Consider the following 26,990-nt stretch of genomic DNA (forward strand, 5'->3'; position numbering starts at 1 on the left):
CAAATGAAGTAGAACTACTCAGATGGAACATTATGGTGAGTACATAACTTCTTTATCTGAAGTAGTTTACTTCATTTGATCTTCAACCTGTGGGACAGAGTCCCCAGCTACTAAACTCCTGGGTGGCCCACATGGAAGGATATTCTGGAGCACCGCAGAACCAAAGGATGCTCTCCTTCTAGAAATCAAATCCAATTTGTAGTGATAAATAAAGGTATGAGAAGAGGACCAAGTAGCTGCAGAACAAATATCATCCAATGAGACTCTCGACCAAAAGGCCGCAGAGTAGCCATTGACTTAGTCGAATGAGCTCTCACCTGATCCGGAGGAGACAAACCTTTATCCTTAAAGGCCTGAAGGATGCACAAAGAAATCTACCTAGCGATAGTGACCTTAAAGATAGGTTTACTCAAAAAAGGGTTTAGAGAAAGACACAAACAACTGATCAGATTTACGAAAGGTTCTAGTCCTGTGTAAATAAAATCGTAACTGTCTATGAACATCCAAAAAGTGGAGTCTGCATTCCATTTTGTTAGCAAAATTTAGAAAGAAAACAGGTAAATTAATGGTCTGATTGATGTTAACTTGTGATACCACCTTGGGAAGAAAGGACAGATTAGTATGAAGGGAAACCCTGTCCTTATGGGTAATCATATAAGGAACTTTAATACACAATACTTGCAGTTCTGAAACCCTTTTAGCAGAGGTGATAGCCACTAGAAATGCTGTTTTCCAAGACAAAAACTTAAGATCCGTGGTTGCTGCAGGTTCAAATGGCAGAGCGACCAAAGCTTGAAGAACCATAGTAAGGTCTCATGGAGGAACAGGATCCTTGACTGGGGGTGTAATAGGAAAGTACCTTTAATAAAGGCTTTACACAGTCTGGAAGAGGCTAGAGAAGTAGAATTCTTACCCACGTGAAAATGAGAGATGGCAGCTAATTGAACTTTGATAGCAGAAGAGTTTGCTCCTTGTTGAAAAATATTTGCTAAAAATCGAGAATAGCAGGAACAGGAGCCGTAAAAGAGTCTAAACTCCTTTGAGAAGCCCAAAAGGAAAAACGTTTCCATTTGCTACGGTAAATCTTCCTGGTGGAAGACTTATGAGCTGCCACCAGAATAGACCTGACTGAAGAGGATAATCCAGGAGTCCTAGCAATTAGGGGAACTGGAGCAGGCAAGCCGTATGCTTCAAACTGTCCAGGCTCAGATGAGGAACCCTCGAGATGTGTGAAATAAGATCCTGACTGAGATCCAAGGTGGAGCCAGAAGATGAGACCAAAGGAAGGAAAACCATACCTGGCAAGGCCAAAACGGTGCAATGAGGATCACTTTGCTCCCCAGTCGACAAGCTTTCTGTAGAAACCTCAGAATAAGAGGTACTGGAGGCCAAGCATCAACTACAGCATCTCTAGGGAACTCCCCCCAGCTGGGTGTTCAGAGCAGAAAACTCGCTGCACTTCGTGTTGGAAGGAGATGAGAAGAGATCGCAGCAAGGCTGACCCCACTCCTGAAAGATCTGTTTTGCTACTGAAGGATTCAGAGACCACTCGAAAGGCATCAGTATAATCCGACAACCTGTCCGCCAGGATGTTGGACCGTCCCGGAATGTGCATTGCTATCAGAAAGTGACCGATGGAGATCGCCCATTCCCAAACTCTCATGGCCTCACGAGAAAGGGGGTAAGATCTGGTCCCTTCCTGTTTGCTGACATACCAGACCACCGACATGTTGACTGATTGAATTGCAATGGTTCTCAGAGGAAGAAAGGCATGAAGGGCCTGCAATGCCAAAAGGACTGCCCTCATCTCTAGAACATTTATATGCAAACTGGTCTCAACAGGGGACCACAGGCCTTGGACTGTCCTGCCCAAACAATGCCCCCTACCACCCAAGTTGGGAGGCATCCATGGTCACTGTGGCTTGAACAGGGGCTGGAACAAAAGGTCGTCCCTCCAGGATTTCCGGAGAGTACATCCACCAAAGAAGGGACAACCTACAGACTCAACTGAGGTGTACTGGATACGATAATGGAAGATCCAACAGGGACCATTACACTGCTAGAGTCCACTGTAGTACTCACATGTGTAACTGGCCGCACGGAAGAATTGTTATGGTCGTTGACACAGAACCTAGGGCCCTCAAAACCGATTCTGCCAAGGGAAGGTGAAAATGGTAGATCAGGGAAACATGCATCCTCAGGTTTCAAACTCTCTCTGTGGTCAGGAAGATTTTCATTGTAGTGAGAGTATCCATGCTCCAATGTAGTATCACCTGAACAGGATCCAGAAGAGATTTGGATGCGTTGATTGTAATTCCCAAGTGAAGTGCAAGCTTTAGGAAATAATCCCTGGTGTGACAAAGTAGACGCCTGGTGGGAGCAGTGAGGAGCCAATCGTCCAGGTACGGGTAGACCTGAATCCCTTGAAGCCTCAGGTGAGCCGCTACTACTGCCATCACTTTGGTGAACACCCTAGGGGCTGTGGTGAGACCAAAGGATAGGGCTCAAAATTGGCAATGATTGACTCCTAGCCGGAAGCGGAGGAACCTCCTGGAGCTTCTGTGCATCTTTATGTGATAGTAGGCACCCTGGAGGTCTAACAAGCACATCCAGTCGCTCTCTTGCAGGTACAGCATGATGGACTGTAAGGTGACCATCAGGAATTTTTCTTTGGCAATTGACAGGTGCAGGGTAGATAGGTCCAGAATGGGCCTTAAGTCCCCATTTTCTTTGGCACCAAAAAGAACCTGGGGTAGATGCACGATCTGGACTGATCTGGGGGGGACAGGTTTGTTGGCTCATTTCTCTAGCAGCTTCGAAACTTTCAGTGCTGCTGCCTCCTTTTGCGTGGGTGGGATGTCCGGGAGGTGTTTGAGAGGTTTGGGAGGAACCACAAAAGGGATTGAGTATCCTCTGGATATAATCTGAATACCCAGTGGTCTGATGTTACGGACTCCCATGCCGCTAGGTGCAACGACAATTAACCCGACTGCCTCCAGAGTACAGCAGTCGGGCAACCCCTCAGGGTTGCTGCCCTGGCCTGTCCAAGAACTGTTCTTGGGACCCACAATTCCTTGGACCCCCTCTGCATCTGGGCCGGCATCTATCCTGTCCCCCTCTGCCTCTGGGGGAAGAAGAGCCCTGAGTGTCCTGGGAATACTGAGACTTCCGGAACCACATCTTCTTTTGCCCTCGCTGAGGCAAGGATCTTTGAGGGTTTGAGAAGCGGATCCCAACGGCAGACAGTGTCTTCCCGTCTTTCTCACTCTGGACCAAGGTCTCTTTGACGGTCTTACCAAAAAGGGTAGCGCTGTCGTAAGAGGCGTTGGCAAAAGATGCTTTGAAAGGTTATAAGAACGGACATGATCTGAGTCAGGCAGTTCACCTCATGGACAAGGCGGACCCAGCTGCCCTAGCAGCTCCTTCAGTAGCATGTGAAAGGAGTTGCATGGACGTGTTGGAAACTGCTTTTGAAGTGGACATTCTCGTGGAGAACATGTCTCTGTCCTCCTGCGACATGGACTTAGGGGGAAACTCAGCCAGTTCCCTGACCAGGCCGCAATGTAGTCTAGTAATGTGGGCCAGGTAGTTCAGCACCCTGATGGAAAAAGTCACTGATGCATAAACCCGGCTTCCCTAAGGGGTCCATCATATTAGGCTCTCGGTCAGGGTGATGAACCGAGGAACTCTCCTGGGCAAGTTCCTTTTTAGTGGCTGCTGCTACCACCATAGCATCTAGAGGGGAGCCTTTGTTGCATACAGGTTGATCTGAGGGTGGACTCAAGATTTTGTCTGGACATTTCGGGACTGGTTCCATGGTGTCTGGCTCCTTCCAGGCCTGTGAGGTGACCGGGTCCACCAGGGGATTTGCAGGAGGGGACACCCAGGAAGTAGATGGACCCATGATGAAAGCCTCCAGGAACATGGATTCATCAGAGGAAGGTTTGGGGGTGGACCAACCTCCCTGCTGGTGTACGATTTCCATGATGTCTCCAAAGGAGACATCCTCAGGAGGTGATCTGGGGGAACCTTCCCCACCATCCAAATCCGTGTCCTCGGTGAGGGACTCGGGGAAGTCCAAGTGCCTCCTCTTACATGTATGCTTGTGAGGCACGTCTCCGGTGGGGCTCTCAGGGGGGACTCGCAAGCCACTTATTCCACATGGGGAACTGCCTGGGGATCCTTCAGCACAGGCTGTCCCTCTGGTAAAATGATGGGATTCGTAGGCAAAGCTGTAGGAGCAGGGGCGGAGTCCGAGGAAACAGTCAAGGGTCTTGATCCAATGGAGAGAACACATTCTACCATGTCAAACGCTGAGGGAGAATGAGCCTCCTGGGCCACCATTAAGGAAACCGCTCTCCTCGGATCCGACGTGAGAATCGGAGCCAGGCCTGAAGTAGATGGAGCTCCAGGGGGGGAACTTGGCCTGACAACGTCGGAGCCAATGGAAAAGGATCGGCTCCCTTGGATCTGACACCCAGGCTCTGGCTCAGAGAGCCACTCGGATCTGAACTGGTCAGATCCGAGATGCTCCAGGCAGCTGCCGGCGGTGATGAGACCGGTACCGTCGGCGCCGACCCCCTGACTAAGGCCATCCTTTGATCCAAGTATTCCGAACCCAGTGGAAGTATCAGAGAAGGAGAAATTGGCATGAAGAAAGGAAGTGAGCTCCCCCTTCCAAAGGGAGAGGGGGCTGGCAAGACTCCCATCTGGATCTGAGTAAGAATGAACCTCATCATTTTATCCATGTCGACTTCAGATAAGCTTTGGGTGGACCTCAATGAGCTCATGAACTCCAACCTGGCAGGTTGATGAACCAAGGACCTAGATGGTGGTCGTAGCTCCGAGGAAAACCTTGGAGATTGGAGCAGAGGGAAGTCACGGATCTTAGACTGACTCTTGGCGGTAGTAGAAGCAGAAAGGTGTGGGGACCTCTTACGTTTTTCTGGCCTGTGCTCCCTCTCCTTCCCGCTGCCTCTTCTACGCTCCACTTCCACAGGCTTAGAAACGGGAGGTTGAGGCCCAGCCTGGGAGGGAGGAGATGCAAGGACAAGACAGGAAGGAGAGGCAGCCACAGCAGCTGCTGTGACCAAAGCAGTGGAAGAGGCAGGCGCCTCAGTAGTGGGTAGAAGGCCTTTCAAGGCCAACTTAGCCAGTCTATCCTTAATAGCGAGCAGGTTAAAACCCATGCAAATGGTACAGTCTGTACTTAAATGTGCTACACCCAAGCACATAACACAAATAGTGTGGCCATTGGCTGGTGACAATTTGTGGCCACACTCACTGCACCTCTTAAAGACCGGCTTAGGGTCAGCCAAGTCTCTTACAGCAAAAGAAACAGCACACACAACAAGAGAAGGAAAAAGAGAAAAAAACAAGCTATTTCCTACTCAGACCCACTCACTACACACTCAAAGGCACACAGAACGCTGATGGGGGAGGGGAAACAACACACTCTAACGAACTAACACAGAAAAACTACAGAAAAATCACTAAAACATGATCCACCAGCGAGGGGAGGAGGAGAGGGAATCTACACTAACAACTAACACTTAACCAACTATGAGAAACTGCTTACTTATCAAATAAACCAACTCACAAACTCGGAGCTCAGGATCACGATGCTTCTGGAAAGCCGCAGCAAACGAGATCTGGGGGTTGGAAGGTAGTGGAGGTGTATTATGGGTAAGGGGAAGAGCTTGGAGCAGATGATAGTGAACTTGCCGGCTCGGATCCGGTACCCACAGGTTGAGGATCAAATGAAGTAAACTACTTCAGATATACTGTTACTGGGACTGACTGACAGCTCTGAAAAGGAAATCATAGAGTTAAGATGCACATGAAATTTACACAAAGAGAAGTACAGGATAATGTAGTAAACACAGTTACTATTATACATACATTTCAATACATTGCACAAGTTTTTCTATATTTTTTGTTTAATGCTTTCCAATCAGCAAGTCTGACAAATTAATTCTTCCTTCTACTACGGAGTTCCGGCACAAGGCCAAGTGTTTACTGGAGGTGGTGGGGGGTGTATCATCCAGGCAGCCATGGAAGTTTAGTGTCCTTACTGGTGTTTCCTGTTAAGCTCTAACCCTCCCCTCCCTGTACATGGGTGTGCTGCCACCCACATGTGATGAGGATAATCGGCACAGGTTTGGGAGTGTCATGCCTACATCCCTTTTAATCCTACCAAAACCTTTGCTTTTCAACTTGCTTGGTAGTGACTGGTTGACCGAAACCATCATCCCTTCTTGCAGGATAAGTAAGCCAGCATCGGTCAACAACTTCCACTCAATTCCATGCTCCTCGACACTCACTTCCTGTACCCATGCTGCTACTTAAACTCAGATCATCTGGGTCATAGTCGGGACTTCATCCTTCTATGCAACAGTGCCAAACAACATTACCCATAGTTTTAATCACATCATTAAAGCAAAATCAGAAGCTTACCCTAGCAGGTCCCACACCAACAAACATTTCCAGGAACTCAGAGCCATTGACTGTAATAAAAGGAACATTGGCTTCTCCTGCTGTAGCTTTGGCCAGCAAGGTTTTTCCTGTGCCAGGAGGACCAGTTAGTATAGCTCCCTAGAAAGAAAATATAATTATACTATACATCATCAAAAGTAATAGCAGAAATAGTACAGTATCAGTATCAGAATTGGGATTTGCATATATTTAGTGTAAAAAGAAACCACATTCCCATTTTACTGTGCTATTTACAAAACATTAATTAAAAAAATAATTTCTGTGTATAAAGTATACAAAAATGCACACCTACATAAGCTTCATTCTGCAAAAATAAATATCTATTGGTCTGTATGTTCTGAGTAAATGCTTCATACTAACATCATCAATATTTAATTCTGCAAAAAGCATACTGTTATCTATCAGTCAAAGGACTGTAACAAGCAAGCACGTCACTTAAATTTGATTTCTGAAATATACAAAGTAATAATAAAAACACATCAAAAACTTGGAACGTTATACTGAATAAAGCAGTACCTCACTGAACCTAGTTGAAAAATTACAGCTTCAAACCTATCTTCTACCAACACTATTTTATACCTCCCTTATATTTGTAAATCTACCAAATCTTCAATCTGCAACAATAAAACTGACAGATTTGCTTGTACTTTGGGTCCTGGGCTGTTTTCAAACCATGCACCCCCCCCCCCCCCCACACACACACACACACACACACACATTTTTGGACCATGCATATACGTCTGTATGTGTTCTTTTGCATTCACCTTCCTGACTGTTTAAAATTACATTTCTTATTAAAACAGCAACATTTGTTACAGAGTGTTTTAAATTTGTAGTTTTGAATATTGTTTCCAGTAAGCAGTAAAGCAAAATGTATTAACCAATAATGAAAAATACCCATTTCAAAACATTTCAACCATAAAAGGCTACTCAAACTACTGTCATTATAATCTTCCAATATCTGTACTCATCAATTCTGGCCAGTTTATCAACTATATATACATTGTATATCTATTTTTATCCTCAGAAATCCTCAAACCCAGCAGTTATAGCTACGTTGCTGACTGCATCTTTCTCAAATGTCTGTGTCAGAAAATAACCTTTAATACTGACCAAAGTTACATATTTCAAATTTGTTTCACCCAATCACAAAACAACCAAAACAAACAAACTTAATTCACACCCACATGCACATTAGTTGCGCAAAGCCAGAATAAAGATGGTTTAAAATGACCAGATGATAAGAACATCCCATTTTTGACCTCCTTGCATCTTCCTTGTCAATAACAGCAGCTATCCCCGCCAACATCACTCAGTACAGGTCTGCCCTACCTGAATGGCTGATTATGCTGTATTGTTGCAAAATATACCTCCAGAGTCAATACAGGCAGGCTGTGGACAAATGGGGCCTAATGTGGGATAATGAACCAAGCCCTACCACATTTACTAATACGCCATTTCTTTTTTCTCTCTCCCCAACTACCATCAAACACTGCTCAAACTTCAGTGTACATAATATTTTCTTCTTTATTTTAACAATTATCACAGATATGAACTTCATTTAAAACTTTTAATTCAAATTTTACAGCAAAAAGACTGGAATTTATTTTCTAAACAAAACAAAACACACTCAAATTGAAAACAGATTTAGCATGAGAAACAAACTTTGCTTCTCCTGAAAAATCACATTTAGTGAAATTGCATCTGACACCATTAAACTACAAGAGATGTGTGGAATTCATAATCTATTAGTATATAGTGAAGTATTAATTAGCAGCTATGTGAAGGGTACAGGAATTCAACAGACAACAGTGTAATGCATTTGCTAACAGCCTGGGACAGCCCACTTGACAAAAGTGTTCCTTTTCATGAACAACACAATCACACACAACCAACCTGGTGAACAGGTTATGTCAGGGTCACACAGAATACAAACAAAAGCTGAAGGAATCAAATCCTGTCCTACAGTGATCAACTCTAACAGCTTACAGCCTTACTCAAGTAAACTAAGAGGTAGAGAAAAGTACAGTTGTGTACACTTACCATAAATGTAGATGTTCGAGTGTATTCACTGTTGAAGTCTTCACACTTGGGTTATCCTGCCAGTCGGCTCGAATACCAGAGGCTTAGTATTTCTGTGTTGGTTGCTGTCGCTCCAGGACTGACATCAGGTTGTCAGCGGTATAAAATCAGGCAGCTGATTCTATTACATCAGTCTTTCTTGCCGAGGAGCCCAAAGCAGAAGCAGTTCACACGAGTGCCGGTCGGCCGCTACCTGGTTTTCGTCTCCGAATTGAAGTTGAAGTCTTCTAAAGCTAAGTACCCCATCGGGGATCCTTTTTTCGTGCTTTAATTGATGTCAGAAAAAGCTACTGTGGAAAGCAAATACCACACAGAGACTTCCAGTCACATCGTGGTCTGGGCCTAAACAGGTAATGCAGTAAAAGAATGGAAGTCTCGGTGTGGTATTTGCTTTCCACAGGTGAGACAATTGTTAACTTTTTCTGACATTGGTTAGAGCAAGAAAAAAGGATCCCCAATGGGGTACTTAGCTTTAGAAGACTTCAACTTCAATTCGGAGACAAAAATTCAGGTAGCATCCGACTGTCACTCGTGCGAATTGCTTCTGCTTTGGGCTCCTCGGCAAGAAAGACTGATGTAAAGGCGTCTGTTGCCTGATTTTATACCATTGTCGACCTGACGTCAGTCCTGGAGTGACAGCAACCGACGCAGAAATACTAAGCCTTTGGTATTCGGGCTGACTGAGGGCTACCCCTGGCAGGAAAACCCAAGTGTGATGACTGCGACAGTGAAACACAAAAAACATCTGTTGTATTCAGTGTATTTGACATCCACATCAGTAAAAAAACAAAACAAAAAAACAAGAGCTAAATTAAAAATATATTCATAGTTAAAATATTAACATTAAATTAACAGACTTCTTGCTGTCCTACTTATCCACAGCTAAATAATGAATACAATGTTGTCATTAAACAAAACAAGGATCACACCAAAAGAACATGTCTCATATGATGCTGCTGCTGTTTACTGCAATCGATTTCTTTAAATTACAACTACTCTGGTTCATACGTAGTTACTAGGCTTGCAATCCAGGAGATATTTGAGGGACCCTAGCCCAAAATTCTTCCAGATACTCCAAAGCACTGTCTGTGTTGTGACTTGCTCAAGGTCACATATTAGGCAAATGAGGGCTGAGGGAATCAAAATTTATATCACAGGAACTACAGCTCACAGCCTTAACACTCTACACCGTCTAAAGTAAAACAGGAAGGGAAAGACTCAAACCCTACACCTTTGAAAAACTGAATGGCAACATAAGCCCATAAGTTATGAGCGATGTGACGAAAGGAGATACTGCCAACCCAGCTAGCTGGAATTTTGCCATTGGTGAATACTGAAATGATTTGTGCAAGATGCTTGTGTTGCAAATGTATTAGAACTGTATGTTATGTGTATATCAAACTGCTTGTACAGACGTGTGTTGAAAAGGGTATTTGCAAAATGTGTTTAAAATGGATCCACAGTGTGCCCTACTCGAAAAGAACAGAAATGTACATGCACTATTGTAACTGTTTAAATGCATATATTTTAACAGTGGAAACTGGGATACAGGAGGTTAACCTTAGTCTAGCAAATTTTAGAAAAATAACTGAAATTAAATTACTTTATGGCTAGGCCATAAAAGATGGTATCTTTCAGTTTTCAAGGCAGCAAGAGACGCAATGTCTGTACTAGGAAATATTCTGTATTGTCTTTAGGGTGAATTAATTACTAGTCATGAAAGCATGAAGGAATGCAATTGTTTAATGACTTCCAGCATCTTCCAGAGATCTGAGGAGAAGCTGTTGTCTGTATGTTTTTACAGGTAGATGCTAAATACTGTCAGCTTCATCAATGGTTGTTTGGCCTGGGTATTAGCAGTCAGATGACAAGAAATGATGTCATTCTGCAAGCCATTCCAGAGGTGATATTTTAGATATTAATTTGAGAAGTCTCTTAGTGAGGCAAAGCATTCTGTATTCTGTTTTGTACCTGACAACAACTACATGAACCATTCACCATATCTGCCTTTCTCTAATGAAGTACGTTTCTAGAGAACAGTACAACTCTCTTAGATACAGCCAGGAATATAGTAAAGCTTAGTTTAGATATTTTGTTTTATTTATTTGAGACTGCTCTGCAATGTTGTTTTAAATATTTACTATGGTTTTGAACTCTGATGTCACTGTAATATATATTTAGTACTGTCCTGTTCGTTTATTATTCATTAATAAACATATTTAAACCTTTCATTGTGGCTGATCGGTTTAGGGATATTTAAGTTCTGAAAGTACTTGCATATTTATTTGGTGAGATGTGTTAATATTAATATTACACAGTAAGATTGGACACCCTTTGTTAAGGGCCTTAAAGTAGATGATAAGGAGTGACTGGTGGCAGTAATAACTACATTATAGTCTGGGCAGAAGGGGGAATAGCTACTAAACCTGTGCCAGCCTTTCCTAGGTGTGTGTGTGTGTGTGTGTGTGTGTGTGTGTGTGTGTGTGTGTGTGTGTGTGTTGTGAGCTACTTGGGCAGGGACACAAAGCACTGGTTGGACAGACAGGGTACTGGGGGTCTTGGCTTGGTCACTCAGCTGAGATCTCAACTCTATAACTGTGCTAGTGGGTAGTCTTACTGGAGATCTGGAGGAAGAGAGAGAAATCAGCCCTGGACTAACTGTGGTCTCTGTGTGCTCTTTACGGAAACTGCACTTGATGCAGAGAGCTGCATCTGGAAATACTGCGTGTACCTCCCAGCGTACGTCCCCCACTGGTGTCAGTGGTGAGTTGTCACAAGTGGGATAGTGAGATGTAAGAGCCAAATATTTACAGGCACTCATCACACAGCCGTAAGTGCCAGGGTAACTCCAAATCAGTTAAAGTGACAACAGAACATTAAGTGGTGCACTGGTATGCATTTTCTGAACAATAAAAACTATGAACCTGGAATCACTGAAATTACTGACTGACTAACTGTAATCTCAGCAACTTACCAGAAAAAATAAGTTAAAGAGGGGAGGGACAGGGCATAAATATGAGACACAATCATATACATCTCCAGTTTTGCAGTGCATAAGAGCAGACTATTCTAATTCACTTAAAAAGTTAACAGAACAGTTTTTGCATCAACAAGCACTTTGCGAACAAAAAATGAAAGTTATGTACTTACCATAATGATAGATGTGTTGTCTGCTTCCATCTTTCCCCAATGGATGGGTCTTTGGATCTGACCTTGGATCTATCTCTGGCCACTCCAGACTTTGGTTCCCAAGCTCAAGCTCCTCCCCTTACTCATAAATCCCTGCAAGGACCAACATTACCTCAGCTCGAGTTTGTCCAAGAATACAGACAACTTTCTGAAATTAATAACAACAATGTTATGAAAGATTATCTAAAGATAATAAGAATGTTCGTAAGCTGATCTGGAGCTAGAAAAGTACATTTAAAGAGCCTTCAGAATAGGTTAGTCTGGTCAAACCAGGAAAAAGGAATAATGAATTCCACAATCAGGCAAGAGGATAGGTGGGAGGGAAACTGAGGAAGGACAGAAGCACATAACACAGCTGTATTGTTATGGTAAGTACCTAACTTTAATATCTGTTGTTGTCTCTCCTCTGAAGAGTAACTCCAGATCATAATGGTATATGAAGGCATGAACATTTGATGATGTCAGCAATAGATGTTCTGGAAAATACATCAGTTGAAGTTGCCAGAGATCTTGTAGCGTGAGCTTTGATGGGTCTAGGTAAAGCTAAACCTTTTTCTTTGTACACGTGTGATGCAATCAGACAACCATCTCCATAACATGACTTCAGAAACTCTATGACCCAGTCTATTTGTCAAGTAAGTCACAAAAAGTTGACCAGACTTTCTGAATGCTTTTGTACAGCTGTCAAGGAACATCCACCAAATGTAAAGTACAGTTTTGTACCTACCATAAATGTAGATGTTCGAGGATTCCATTGCTGCAGTCCTGACTATTGGGGTATAGTCCGCGTCCAGTCGGCCCGAATACCAGAGTATAAGGCTGACGTCGGTCAGAGCGCATTAGACTGACGTCAGTACGTCAGGGTACTAATGCGCATGACCGACGTCATATCCTCAGTCTTTTCTTGCCCCAGATGTCAGAAGACCCCAAAAAGACAAGTCCCAAAACAACCTGCACCAAAAACATGCACAATATATACAACCATATATATACAAAAATATAAGCATGTAAACTCACCTACACAACCACCCCTAAATACAGAGGGGAAGGAGGGAGTAATTGGACTGCAGCAATGGAATCCTCGAACATCTACATTTATGGTAGGTACAAAACTGTACTATGTTCTTCGCCTTCCATTGCTGCAGTCCTGACTATTGGGTAGAATCCCAAAGCAGAGGTAAGGGAGGCTGGCAAATCATAAAGAAGTAGGAGCTGACAACATGCCTTGTAAAACAGCTGTGGCAAAACCAGCCCTAGACTTAGAGTAGATAGGGAGGTGATAATGCCTAGAGAAAGTATGCACTGAACTCCAAGTAGCTGCTTCCAAAATATCCTTAGTTGCCACCCCCCTTAGAAATGCTGTTGAAGTGGCAGTAGCCCTAGTGGAATGAGGCCTAATCCCAGCTGGAATCTCCTTGCCATGATGGGAATAACAAAATGCAATGCAAAAGCCAATCCACCTAGAAATAGTTTGTTTTGACACAGGCTTGCCCTGAGAACTCAAAGCAAAAGAAACAAACAACTGCTGAGACTACCTAAAATCCTTAGTCCTGCTTAAATAATAACGCAATTGCCTGTGTACATCTAAAGTGTGCAAAATCTTTTTCCCTTTATTTTGAGGATCTGCAAAAAACGTAGGCAAATGAATAGTTTGGTTTAAAGCCACACTAGAAACCACCTTAGGCATAAAAGAAGGATTAGTACGTAATGATACCCTATCCTTATGGAAAATCAAAAAGGGCTCTACTGCCATAAGGGCCTGCAACTCAGACACCCTTCTTGCAGAAGTAATAGCCAACAGAAAAGCAGTCTTCCATGACAAATATTTCAATTCAGCAGTAGCTGCAGGCTCAAAAGGTTGTAGAGTAAGTTTTTCCAACACAAAATTGAGATCCCAAGCAGGAGTAGGAGCTCTACGTGGGGTCTTATATTCTTTGCCCTCTAAGAAACTGCTTGAACAAAGGATGCGAAAACAAAGGTGGGTCACAATCATAGTGAGCTGAAATTGCTGCAGCATGAATCTTTATGGAAGAGAAGGACAAACCTTTGTCCAATAATTCAGTAAGATATTGAAGAGCCACACTCAAATTAGGCTCTGAAATCTCCAAATTCTTTGCTGTACTCCAAAATAAAAATCTCTTCCATTTTTCATGTACACTCTCCTTGTACTAGGTCTTCTAGCTTCCATAATCACATTTAAAACTTGTTGAGGAAGTTGAGACCTACTGTGTTTCAACACAGAATATGCCAGGCTGTTAGATGAAGAGAGTGAAGCTTGACATGGAGCAGAGGGCCGTCCTGCTGAGATAACAGATGAGGAATCAGAGGTAAAGGCCATGGAGGCTTCTTTACCAGACTCCGTAGTAGTGGGTACCAGTGTTGCCGAGGCCAATCTGGAGCTATCAAAATCATCCTTGGCCTGTCTTGTCTGACCTTTAATAGTACCTTTGGAAGAAGAGGTAGAGGTGGAAAGGCATACACATGAAGGTTTTTCCAACTGAAAGACAGAGCATCCACTTTCCAAGCTGTGTGATGAAACCCCTTTGTGCAATACTTTGGCAGCTGGTGGTTTAGTGGAGAAGCGAACAGATCTATGTCTGGAGTTCCCCATGACACTGTCAGTTTCTGAAATACATGAAGATCCAGTTTCCACTCGTGGGGATCCATGATTTGTCTGCTTAACACATCTGCTAAGGAGTTCTGTGCTCCTGGCAGAAACCTTGCCTGAAGAGTTAGTTGCAAGCTTAGCGCAGTCTCCCATAAAATCATTGCTTGCCTGCATAGAGGATAAGAATGTGTTCCCCTGCTTGTTGATGTACCACATGACAGTTGTGTTGTCTGTTAGAATCAACACCTGCCCTGGAAGAAGTAACTCCTTGAAAGCCATTAATGCAAACTGAACTGCTAACATCTCCTTCATGTTGATATGTAGATGCTGTAGTCTGGCAGGCCACTTGTCTTGTATCCACTTTCCATTTAGATGAGCTCCCCAAGCAATGTCCGAGGCATCTGTCGTTAAAATCTGACTTGCCTCTGGCCGGGTCACAGAGAGTCCCTTGTTTAGGTGACATTCCTGAGCCCACCACAAGAATTCTTTTTGAAGGCAAGGTATTATTTGAATGACAGTGTCCAAATCCTGGCAGTGCTGTGTCCATACATTTTGAGATACCATTGTAGCTTCCTCATATGCAGTTTGGCATTGGGAAGCACCAGAATACAAGATGCCATGAACCCTAATGCTTGAAGGACTGTCCTTGCAGTCAGCACGGACTGATGAGATAGTTGATGGAAGTAAAGTGACAGACTCTTTTGTTTGTCCGGGGTTAAAAAGGCCATCTGGGCTGCTGTATTCAGTCTCACACCCAGAAAGCACATGTCTTGAGAGGGTACTAGACTGGACTTTATTTCGTTCACAGAATACCCTAGGCATCTTAGCACTGCTATAACATATTCCAGATGCTGTAGAAGGTCTTCCTTTTCTTGAGCCAGAATCAGGCAGTCGTCCAAGTAAGGATAGATTTGAATTCCTTGAAGCCTGAAGTAAGCTATCACTGGAGCCAGAACCTTTGTGAATACTCTGGGCAGAGTAGATAAGCCAAAGGGCAATGCAGAGAACTGATAATGAGAATTTCCAGCCCGAAACCGCAGATACTTCCTGCAACTTAGCCTTATAGGCACATGAAGGTAAGCTTCCTTGAGATCTAAAGTTACCATCCAGTGATCTTTGCCCAGCAGAGGTAAAAGCTGTTGTAACGTCAACATCTTGAACTTGGGAATGTCCAAAAACGTGTTGAGGAGAGATAAATCCAAAATTGGTCTCCACGTGTTCCCCTTCTTTGGTACAAGGAACAGGCGAGAATAAAATCCTAGGCCCCTTTCTGATACAGGGACTGGCTGAATGGCCCCTATGTGAAGTAACTGCAAAACTTGCTTGTGAGCCTCTTTTCTTTGTAGAGGAGGAACGTCTGGCATGCCTTTGAAATGGGGCATTGTATGGAAATAAAATCTGTAACCGTGGTGAATGATATCCAACACCCATTTGTCTTGAGTAATTAGATCCCAATTTTCTTTGAAAAGAGACAGTCTTCCTCCCAAAGGAGCTGCCAAACGTGAATCTGCTGGCAGCTGAAAAACAGGTCATTGGGTCTGTTTACGAAAGGACTGACCCCTGCCCTCACCAGAAGTCTGAGCAGGTGAACTCCTGTTCTAGGCCTAAAAGAACCTTGAGCCCTGCCCCTACCACGTCTAGACCTACCCCTAGACTGAGAATCATAAGCAGGATATGTCCACCCCTTAGCAGGCCAATTTCTACTAAACTTGGTGGCTGCACCTGCAAAAATCTTTAACAGTTTGCATAGACTTAGCTTTGTCCTCCATTTTCTTTAAAACTGCTTCCACAGGCGAACCAAACAACACATCAGACTGTAAAGGAGCATCCAAAATCCTTGTCTTAACATGCTCAGCTAAATTCTGATCCTTCAACCATGCATGCCTGCGAAGAACAGAACTGGTAGCAGCCACCCTCGAGGAGGCCTGTACAGCATCAAAACCACATTGCAAAGAATGCTTACCCACTTGTTCAGACACATGAACCAAATCCAGCAACTCTTTACACTCAATACCTTCCGCCAAAGCATCCACCTTAGATTTCAATTGTGAAAGGAGATAATTCTGATATTTTAGCATGTGAAACTGACAATTCAAAGCTCTCATGGCTAGAGTGGAAGAAGTATACACTTTCTTTCCCCACCTATCCAAAGCCCTTGCCTCTTTATCAGTGGGAACAGGATTTTTAACCACAGAAGCCTTTACACCCTTAGGCCCTTGAGAAATAGTTTCTGGGTCCGCCTAGGACTCTTAAACAAATATTTATGAGCTTCGGGCACCCTATAATACCTATCAGGCTTAACAGGAGCAGGAGGCAAAGAGTCCGGGTTCAGGGAAGCCTCTGCAAAAACATCTTCCACCACATTCAACACAGGAGGAATAGCTAAAGGCCTATGCTGGGGTAAAAACAAGAACTCCCTAAGCCTTTTCCTGGAGTCAGAGTAATCCTGGCCTTCCCATTTAAAGTGCTCCCTCATGGAATGCAAAGTCTCTGAAAATGAGAAATCCTCAGGTGGAGACGCTGTAGGAGTGGAATCATCCACATCAGAATCAGAATAAGTAGGATACTCCTGTAAATCTTCCACAGAAGATTCTGAAGCCTCTGAACACTGTTCAAAACTATCAAACTCCGGTTCCACCCTAGGCCTCTTATCAGGCGGGGCATAGAACCCCTAATCATAGTAATCAAATCTTCTGCCATTTTAAGCATATGTTTCTTAGGTACAGAACCCGAAATGCTAGGAGAAGCCCCCACTGAAGCTGTAGAAGCCCTACCTCTCAAAGAAGTTTTGGCAACAGAAGGAGAGGCCCTAACTACCTTGGGAAGAGAGGGAAGAACAGTCACCTGAGAAGCCCCCTCAGCCTGGCCTACCTCCTGAGAAGGCACATCCTGTAAGAGTATAGTTTCTGCCTGGGACTCCATAGACACTCCTGGCAAAACCTCCGGCTCCACTGAGCCTTCTAAAGAACCGACGTCCGGGACTGCCGGTTCCTCAACCCTAGGCTTCACTGTTTTATCCTTCCGCTTCTTGGAGGAAGCGAGCGTCGGAGCATCCGACGGCATTTTATAATTGCAACGCTTCCCAAACACTAACCTGGCACAGTCTAACCTCCTCTTAATAGTGCGTTTATTAAACCTAGCACAAGAGCGGCAACCAACAACGTCGTGCTCAGGCCCTAAACAAGGAATACACAAGGTATGATAATCCCTATGAGGTATCTGTTTCCCACAAGAAATACAGTTATTCACTTTTTCTGACATCCGGTAAAATACTGAGGCAAGAAAAACTAAAATGTTCTAACGGGTACTTAGCCAACTCTGTTTCGGTCTGAAACTCCGGTTTCGGAAATATTTCAGTACGCCGACCTGCACTCGCAAAACTGCTTCTGCATCGGACCATGCGGCAAAAAAGACTGAGGATATGACGTCGGTCATGCGCATTAGTACCCTGACGTACTGACGTCAGTCTAATGCGCTCTGACCGACGTCAGCCTTATACTCTGGTATTCGGGCCGACTGGACGCGGACTATACCCCAATAGTCAGGACTGCAGCAATGGAAGACGAAGAACATCATATATTCTCCAATACTGGAAAAATTCGAGAAGGGGACTGGAAGACTGATGTTCTGATTTAAATTGGTCTCGGCAGCTACCTTTGGTAAAAAGGAAGGATTGGTTCAAAAGGAAACTCTGTCCTTATGAAAAATAATGTTCAGAGGTTTACATTAAAGAGTGTGGCATTCTGATACCCTCCTAGCAGAAGTAACTACCACCAAGAAAAAAAAAATCTTGTTAAGAACTGGAGATCCACCTTGGCAGCAGGTTCAAATGGTGGTATAGTCAGGACTTGAAGTGAAATAGTAATATCCCAAAAAAGGGGTAGGATCTCTAAGGAGGTCTAAGAAGAAAGGTACCCTCAAAACAGCCTTAGATAACCAGAGAGAGGCAAATGGGGACTGATTTTCTCCAATGTAGAAACTAGAAATAGTCAACAACTGGACTTTGTTAATAGAGTAGCTAGCACCATTCTGAACAAAGACAGACTAGAAAGTCAAAGACCACTGGAAGGGGAACCCTGAAAGGATAGAAATTTATTTTAGTAGCCCAAATGGAGACATTTTTCCATTTGTTTTTGTAAATCTTCCTAATAGATGGTCTCTGGGATTAGGCCTGGATTGATTAGCCATCATTGGAAGTGGAGAAACTAAGTGATTTTGAGAGCTCGAATGTCCAGGAGAGACAGGCTGAATGGGTGAGAAATGAGATCTGGGATGGGATCCAGCACTCATGGAAGATGTTTCGATGAGGTAACAAGCAGGGGAATCAAGCCAGACAAGGATTGCAGTGATCTTCTTCACTTAATGCTTTCTGAAGAAATTTTTGGATGAAAGGAGTTGGAGGGAAGGCGTAAAGGAGACTGAGGGGGCCCAAGTGTGGATCAAAATGTTATCCCTGAGTGACTACCTATCTGGGGCAATAAGGGTAAAGAAACTTCCTACATTTGGTGTTGTGGAGAGAAGCAAAAAGTTTGCAGCAAGGTTGGATCCAATGGCAGAAAATCTGTTCTGCCACCTTATAATTGTTGGGCCACTCATGAGGCTGGAGATTAGATCTGCTTAAGTTGCCCATTAGAACACAGGACTTCCCTGGAATGTGCATTGTTACAAGAAAGTGACTGGAAGATATCGCCCATTGCCAAACCCTCATGGCTTCTCGGCATAATGAGTAAGTGCAGGCTTCCCCCTTGTTGATGTACCAGGCTATTGACATGTTGTAAATTTGAAGAGATGTCCAAAGGTGCAGGAAAAAAATCACATACAATGAATACGATGAAGTAGTAAACAAGTTTTAATAACACACTTTTAATGGAAAAATAATAAAATGCAATACATAAGCGCTTTCATCTTGTAAAATACAAGACTTCTTCATAAAAAATATTATACTATTTAAATATTCTATTTAAAATACGTCACTTCAGATATAAACCAATCAAACACAGTTTAACAGACCAACTCCCAATAATCAACCTATCAAAACACATAATGACTGCCAAACCCCTTCAAACAAGCTTTGTAAACATTTAACACATCATAAACATTAATCCTCCTTGAAACACAAAAAAATTCGGAAAGATTTTTAAAAAAACTTTTAAGAACAGATACATTTCTATCTCATCAATGCTTTCAACTTTAGAAAAATAGGTATTGAATAGTGTTTGTTTAAACCTGGGTATTCTGTCGCATTCAATGACAATTGCCAAAACAGCTCCCCCCTTTCTAGTAGGATCGCCCAAGAACCCCCTCGTATGTCGCTGTTAATTTTCTGAATGACCACAAATTTAAAATAGTGGTCTGCATACATTGCAATATGTTTTGCTAAAGCATTAGTGTTTTTTTTGCTTTTTTATTTCATATATATGCTCATAGATATGCTCTTTTAACATACGTTCCGTCTTTCCAATGTAAAACGCACAGCATTGCTGACAGATTGCAGTGTATATGACCCCTTTAGTTAAACAATTATATATATCTTTAAATACAATATTTAAATCATGAATACTTAAATTATCACACACTAAGTTGTGTTTACAAAATCCACAATGGCCACAGTTTCGCATCGCCACATTCACAACATTACTATTCCGATAAACAAGACATTCTAAAATAGACTTTAGATAGATTAGAATAGATTTTAGACTCCTGCAAACATTTGTTAGATGTTCTTAGACATTGACTGGCACCTGATGAACCACTGCACTGCCAGTGTCCACTGAAGTATTCTCATGTGGTATCTGACGAGAGGGACCAAAGTGATGGATGCAGCCACCAAACCCAGTAACTGATGAAACATTATTGCCATTGTTTTTGAGATCAAAGAACAACTTACTCTTGACTGTGAAGTGTGGCTAGCTTGTTCTGTGGAAGTTTTGCTGTGTGATGAATTGTGTCCAAGTATGCCCCTATGAACTCCATTATTTGCACCTGATGGAATTTGGACTCATCCACATTTACTGTGATGTCCAGCATCAAACAAATTTGGAGCAAGGAGTCTCTTGCTTGGATAAGAACCCAGAATTGTTGAACATGCTCCATCTTAGCAAAACCAAATCTACTTGAGCTACACGCTCTAGGGATATAAACCTCAACACAACAATGAATACAACATGCTGGGGGGATAGATTCCCTTCGCAGAGACTTCTCTTACTATGGAACGGGGTCCCGATCTACATAAGACAGAGCCCCTCACTATCACTCTTCAAGAAGAACCTTGATGAGTGGATGGGTAACAGAAAGTTCACACCAGGGATCACACCAACAGCACTACTAGATAGGGGCCAAGGGTACTAGCTGCTAGTTCAAGGGTCTAGGGAACTACTAAAGGGGCGGTGAATACCGCACAACGTGGCTGGGCTAATATATGCCTTCGGGCAGATAGCCCAGTACCAACCTATGAACCTATAAGTACATTCCTGGTAGGGGTGGAAATGAGCCAGTCATCCAGCTAGGGGAACACCCAGAACCCTTGCAGCCAGACGTACACTGCTACCACTGCTATGCATTTGATGAACACCAGGAGAGCTGTGGTGAGGCCAAAGGACAGAGCTCTGAAATGAAAGTGACTGGCTCCCAGGCAAAAGTGGAGAAACATTCTAGACCTCTTGCTCATCATGATATGATTGTATGCATCCTGCAGATCTATGGAGCACATTCAATCGTTCAATCTCAGTAGTGCAAGAATGGACTGAACTGTGACCATCTGGAACCTTGACTGCTTGACATATTGATTGAGGTAGCTCAGGTAAAAAATTGGCTTGAGGTCCCCAGTCTTTTCTGGCACTAAAAAGAATCTTGAGTAAGTTTCCAGATCCTAGCTGGTCTGGTGGGATCTCTTGGATGACTCACTTCTTTAGCATCTTTTGTATTTCTTTGAGTGTTGCTGGTCTTTGATAGGGTGCAACATTTGGTAACTGAGTTTGGGGAAAGGCACAAAAGGAGGATGTATTAGCCTCTGTTTATTGTTTATTATCTCCTTCACCCATTTGTCATTCGTGATAGAAATCCAAGCTTTGGGATGCAGGGATAGACATTCCCCTGACTGCCTTCAGAGAAAAGCAGTTGGGCAATCCTACAAGAGCATTGATAAGGCTTCTTGGTTGAAGGGACCTTTAAAGCCTTGGTTCTGGGGCCCACTTTTGTCTCGGGGCAACATCCATTATTAGAACTCCCTCCCTGCCTCAGGGAGTCTATCTCCAGAAGTGTAAGGAGGGAACCCTTAGGATTTCTGAAATGAGAAGTTATGTACCTACCATAACGTTCCATGTTAGTTGTCTTCTCTCGCATTCTTTCTTGCTTGATGGGTTCGGAGCCGATCCTCGGCTCCGACTCGGCACTTGCTAAGCTCGAGAGTCACTTTTACCAGCTCGAGGCAGCCCCATATCCCATGATGCAAGGCGGTAAGTACCCAAATCTCGTTTGATGACAATAGGCAATAGCACCTAGCATAAATAACTTCCAAAAGGAAGAAAGAAGGAGAGAAAAAGGGCCTGAAGGATGGTAGGAGGACCAGCACTGTATGGTCTTCAGAAGCATACTTCCCTGTAGAGAAAGGTCTGTCCAGGCCTGGGGGAAGGAGGGAGGGTCGCAAGAAAGAAGGCGAGAGAAGACAACTAACATGGAACGTTATGGTAGGTACATAACTTCTCAATGTTAAGTTGTCAATCTCGCCTTCATTCTTGCTTGATGGGACCGCGTCCCTAGCACCTCTATCCTGGGTGGCTCAATGGAACAGATTCTTGAGAACTGTAGAGCCAAAACTGTCTCTGTCCCTGGAGGCCAAATCCAATTTGTAATGGGAAACAAATGTATGAGGAGTGGCCCAAGTGGCTGCTGCACAAATAGTGTCTATCTAATGGAAGTCTAGCTTGAAAAGCTGTGGAAGTGGCTAAGCTTCTGGTTGAATGAGCTTTAGGTTTCGAGCACAGCTGTTTTCCCCTGAGCTGATAAATTTCAGAGATGACAGAAGAAAGCCATCTAGACAAGGTCACTTTTGAGACAGGAAGGCCTTTCTTGTTATCAGCATAAGAAACAAAGAGTTGATCGGATTTCCTGAATTGTTTTGTTCTGTCCAAATAATATCTGAGTTGGCGGTGGACATCAAGATAATGTAATTTTTGTTCCGATCTGTTTGAATAGTTTGGGAAAAATACAGGAAGGTCAATAGCTTGATTCAAATTAGTCTTTGAGGCGACCTTAGGCAAAAAGGTCGGATTAGTTCTCAATGATACTCTGTCTTTGTGGAAGACTAAATAAGGGGGGGCGAACAGATTGAGCATGAAGTTCAGACACCCTCCTAGCCGATGTAATAGCAACCAGGAATAAAGTTTTCCATGAAAGAAATTTCAGGGAACATGAAACAGCTGGCTCGAAGGGAGGAAGAATCAAGGATGTCAGCACTAAATTTAGGTCCCATTGAGGAGGAGGACTCCTGATTGGAGGTTTCAGGAGAAAAATTCCTTTCAAGAAGGCTCTACAAAGCCTGTGGGACATAATGTTGTGATCTGCGAACCCGACATGAAAGTTCGAGATAGCAGCCAACTGAACTTTGACAGTGGAAGAAGAGGAGCCCACGTGAAAAATTTCCGCTAAGAAATCCAAAACTGCTTGTACTGGAGCAGTGAAGGGATCAATATTTTGGCTTTTGCCCAAAAGAAAACGTTTCCATTTGCTAGTATAAATCCTCCTAGTAGAGGATTTTAAGGAAGCTACTATGATGTCTCTAACAGGATTAGAGATCATAGGAAGCCTGGCTAAGGAAGGAAGTGGAGCAACCATGCTGTGAGGTTGAGAGAAGGGATAGACCGGTGCAGCTGACCCGATTGGTGAATCAGAAGGTCTGGCACTGGGTCCAGATGCCACGGCTGCACCAAAAGGTGACGATGGAGGAACGGAAACCAAATTTGTCGAGGCCAATAAGGAGCAATGAGAATCATTTTGGCTCTCAAAACGGTGGCTTTCTGGATTACTTGTGGAATCAGAGGAAAGGGAGGAAAGGCATAAAGAAGTCCCTGGGGCCAATCCTGGGTCAGAGCGTCTCTGGGGGGATGGCCTGGCAGTGGGAAGAGAGAGAAGAAGTCTGGACATGTGCTGTTTTGGGGAGTAGCAAAAAGATCGCAACATGGGCGGCACCATTCTAGAAAAATCTCCTCCACTATAGATTGTTTGAGAGACCACTCGTGAGGCATGAGAATAGCTCTGCTCAATCTGTCCGCTAAAATGTTGGTTTTCCCAGGGATATGCGTTGCTACCAGAAACCGATGAGAGGAGAACGCCCATTGCCAAAGTCTGAGCGCTTCTCGACACAAGGGGTAGGACTTGGTTCCGCCCTGTTTGTTGATATACCATACTACAGACATGTTGTCTGTGTGGACTGCAATTGTCCCCAAGGGAAGAAAGTCGTTGAGGGCTTGCAACGTTAAAAGCACTGCTCTCATCTCTAGGACATTTATGTGCAGGTGGTATTCGAACGGTTGCCACGTCCCCTGAACCATCCTGCCCTGATAATGCCCCCCCACCCGATCAGGGAGGCATCCGTAGTGACAGTGGCTACCGGGGCTGGGGGTACAAAGGGTCTGCCTTGGTGAATCTGCGGAGAAGTAACCCACCAAGAAAGATGATTCTTGCAAATCTGTGTCACCAGTATTTGGTGACGCATCGGAAGTTGTTGGTAAGACCACTGAGTGAAAAACATCCACTGAAGAAGGCGTATATAGAAGCGGGCCAGGGGAAGAAGGGTAATGGCCGCAGCCATGAGGCCCAACACCTTTAGAACCATTCTGGCTTGTACTTTCTTGCTGGCTAGGATGATTCTCACGTGACTTTGTATATCTGAGATTCTTTGGTCTGTGAGGGTAGCTGACATCCAAACAGTGTTTAAGTTTGCGCCTATGAAAGTAATAGACTGGCAGGGCAATAAGGAGGATTTTCCGTAGTTGATCGAGATGCCCAATTGAGTGCAAAGATTTATTGTGTAATCCCTGGCTTGAAGAAGCTGATGCCTGGTGGTGGCTGAAAGGAGCCAGTCATCGAGATACGGAAACACCTGGAATCCTTGACGTCTCAGGTGAGCCGTGACCACTGCCATACATTTGGTGAACACTCTGGGGGCTGTAGTGAAACCAAAGGGCAGGGCTCTGAATTGAAATGACTGGACCCCAGCCAAAGCGGAGAAACCTTCTGGAGCGTCTGTGAATTTTATATGATAGTACGCATCCTGAAGATCTATTGAGCACATCCAGTTGTCCTTCTGTAAGAAGGGCAGAATTGACTGAAGTGTGACCATTCGAATCTTGTCTTTCTCACAGACTTGTTGAGTCTGCTGAGATCCAATATTGGTCTCCAGTCTCCGTCTTTTGGGGACCAAAAAGAACCTTGAGTAGATTCCGGCTCTGAATGGTCTGTTGTAACTGGCTGAATGGCTCTTTTTGCAGAAGTTTTAAAACTTCTAACTCTGCAATTTCCCTTAGACCGGTGGTACATCTGGAAGGGAATTTGAGTGAGAGAAGGGAGTTTCTCGAAAGGAATTTTGTAACCCTCGGATATGATCGACTGTACCCATCTGTCTTGAGTTAGGGAAAGCCAGGCTTCTGGGTACAGCGATAGTCTTCCCGACTGCCTCCAAGGATGGACAGTCGGGCAACATCTCAGGGATGCTGAAAGGGCTTGTCAGAGAGAGGCTCTCTGCTTCCCTGGTTTTGTGGACCCCTCTGCCTCTAGAGCGGCCTGTTATTGTTACCCCTCTGCCTCTAGGGGTAAACTGACCACGTGAATCCGGGCGTGACTCCTTGGGATTTGCGGAACCACATTTTGCCACCCTTCTGTCCTTTAGGTAAGGTCTAGAAGGGGTGGAAAACGGACCCCTACGGCAGAAAGAGTCTTGCCGTCCTGCTCACACCTGGTCAATGTTTCCTTCACTTGAGGGCCAAACAAAGCTGACCCATCAAAGGGAGAGTTTGTGAAGGACGCCTTAAAGGGATCTGCAAAATTACAGAGCCGCATCCAGGCTTGGTGTCTAAGAGCCACGCCTGTACCTGGCCCTACTCGCTCCATCTGCTGCATATGATATCAGTCGCATGGAGGAGTTAGCAATAGAATTAAGGGTTCCTAGCTGCGAAGCAATTTTTCTTGAGCCCCTGCAGCTGTGGGATCCTGTACTACTTCACCTAGCTCCTTAAGGATATCCCTTTGGAGTCTGGTGAAGTGACATAAGTAGTTCAGCGAGCGCATAGCAAAGGTCGCTGAAGAGAACATCCGCTTACCATACCTATCCATGGTCCTAGAGTCCTTATTAGGAGGATGGACAGGTACGGAAGGATCTGCAAGTTCCTTCTTAGTGGCAGCCGCCACCACCATGGCATCAGCAGGGACACCTTTCGTAAGGAATTGCTTTTTCGAAGGGGCAGTAATAAATTTAGACGGCCTCCTAGGAACTGGCTCTACAGAGTCAGGAGCAGCCCAAGCCTTTCGAGCAATAACCTGCATAAGGGGGTCGAAAGGCGGAGACACCCAGGAGGTGGAGGGCCGAGATCCAAACGCATCCAGGTATACCGACTCATCCTCAGAGGGATTATTGGAGGGCCGGTTTCCCCTCTGTTTAAGAAGTTCTAGGATGTCTGAAAAGGAGACATCCTCAGAAGGGGATCTTGGGGATCCCTCCGACTCATCTAAGTCGGTATCTGAAGTGATAGACTCGGGGGAGTCTACGTGTTTCCTCTTACAGGTCCTCTTGCGCGGAGGATCCCCTGACTGATCAGGAGAATCCTCGGAAGAGGGGGTTCTTCCGAGTGGGGAAACCTGAGGTGGAGGATCTCTGGGTCCGGGAGCAAGAGAGATGGCAGAGATATCGACAGGCACCGTAGAGGGAGGAGCTAAGGGAACAGACTGCTGGCTGAGTCCAGTGGCCAGCACACTCTTCATCACCTCGAAGGCTCCCCTCCCAGGGAGGTCCGAGAAAACCCGTTACGAAGAACCAGGAACTCCAGGGCCCACTGAAAGGGAAGGCTACGAGGCAGATGTCGGAGCCGAGCTCACCAAGGCCGAGGTTCCAAGGGGAAGAGTGGGGTCGGACAAGGGTCCGATGCCACTCACCCCCTCGGAGGAGACCAGGGAAGCCCGACCACCGAATCCCTCTAAGGAAGGTCTCGAAGAGGAGATAAGAGTAGAGGCTGAGGGAGCAGAAGGAGGGGGTATCTGTCCCTCAGCCATAGCAGAAACTATTCCCGAAGACTCCAGCTCCAAACTCTGAGGTAGAGTCGAAGGAGGAACTGCAAGGGGGTGTGGACTAATAGTCGTCTGTTGAGACGGACTATGTAGCATCTGGGCCAGTGCCTGTGATTTTAATAATCTACTGACCACCCTCTCTAAATCATGGTCAGAAAGCCTGGATGATCGGCTCCGATGGCTCCGTTCCGAGAGGAGAGGCCGGAGCCGAGAGTATCGGTTCCAAGGAAGGGGACCTGGACCTCTTCCTCGAAGGAACCATCAGAGCCGACGAAACCATGGATGCCGTCGGAACCGACAACTTTTCGGCACCGACAGAAGGTCTCGATGCATCGGCTCC

At 44.6% G+C, this 26,990-nt stretch overlaps 1 protein-coding gene across 2 annotated transcripts in view; it reads right to left on the minus strand.

Annotated features, from left to right (window-relative positions):
- The window catches only part of AFG3L2 (AFG3 like matrix AAA peptidase subunit 2), a 1,447,137-nt gene that overhangs the window by 633,952 nt on the left and 786,195 nt on the right, over positions 1-26,990 (minus strand). For both annotated transcript variants that reach the window (XM_044067171.1, XM_044067172.1), the window contains one exon: positions 6,457-6,594. In XM_044067171.1, the coding sequence (XP_043923106.1) occupies positions 6,457-6,594 (138 nt within the window). The remainder of the gene's footprint in view (positions 1-6,456; positions 6,595-26,990) is intronic.

Source organism: Protopterus annectens, chromosome 3.part1 (assembly GCF_019279795.1).
Source record: "Protopterus annectens isolate FY-2018-M chromosome 3.part1, PAN1.0, whole genome shotgun sequence".
Taxonomy (NCBI): domain Eukaryota; kingdom Metazoa; phylum Chordata; order Ceratodontiformes; family Protopteridae; genus Protopterus; species Protopterus annectens.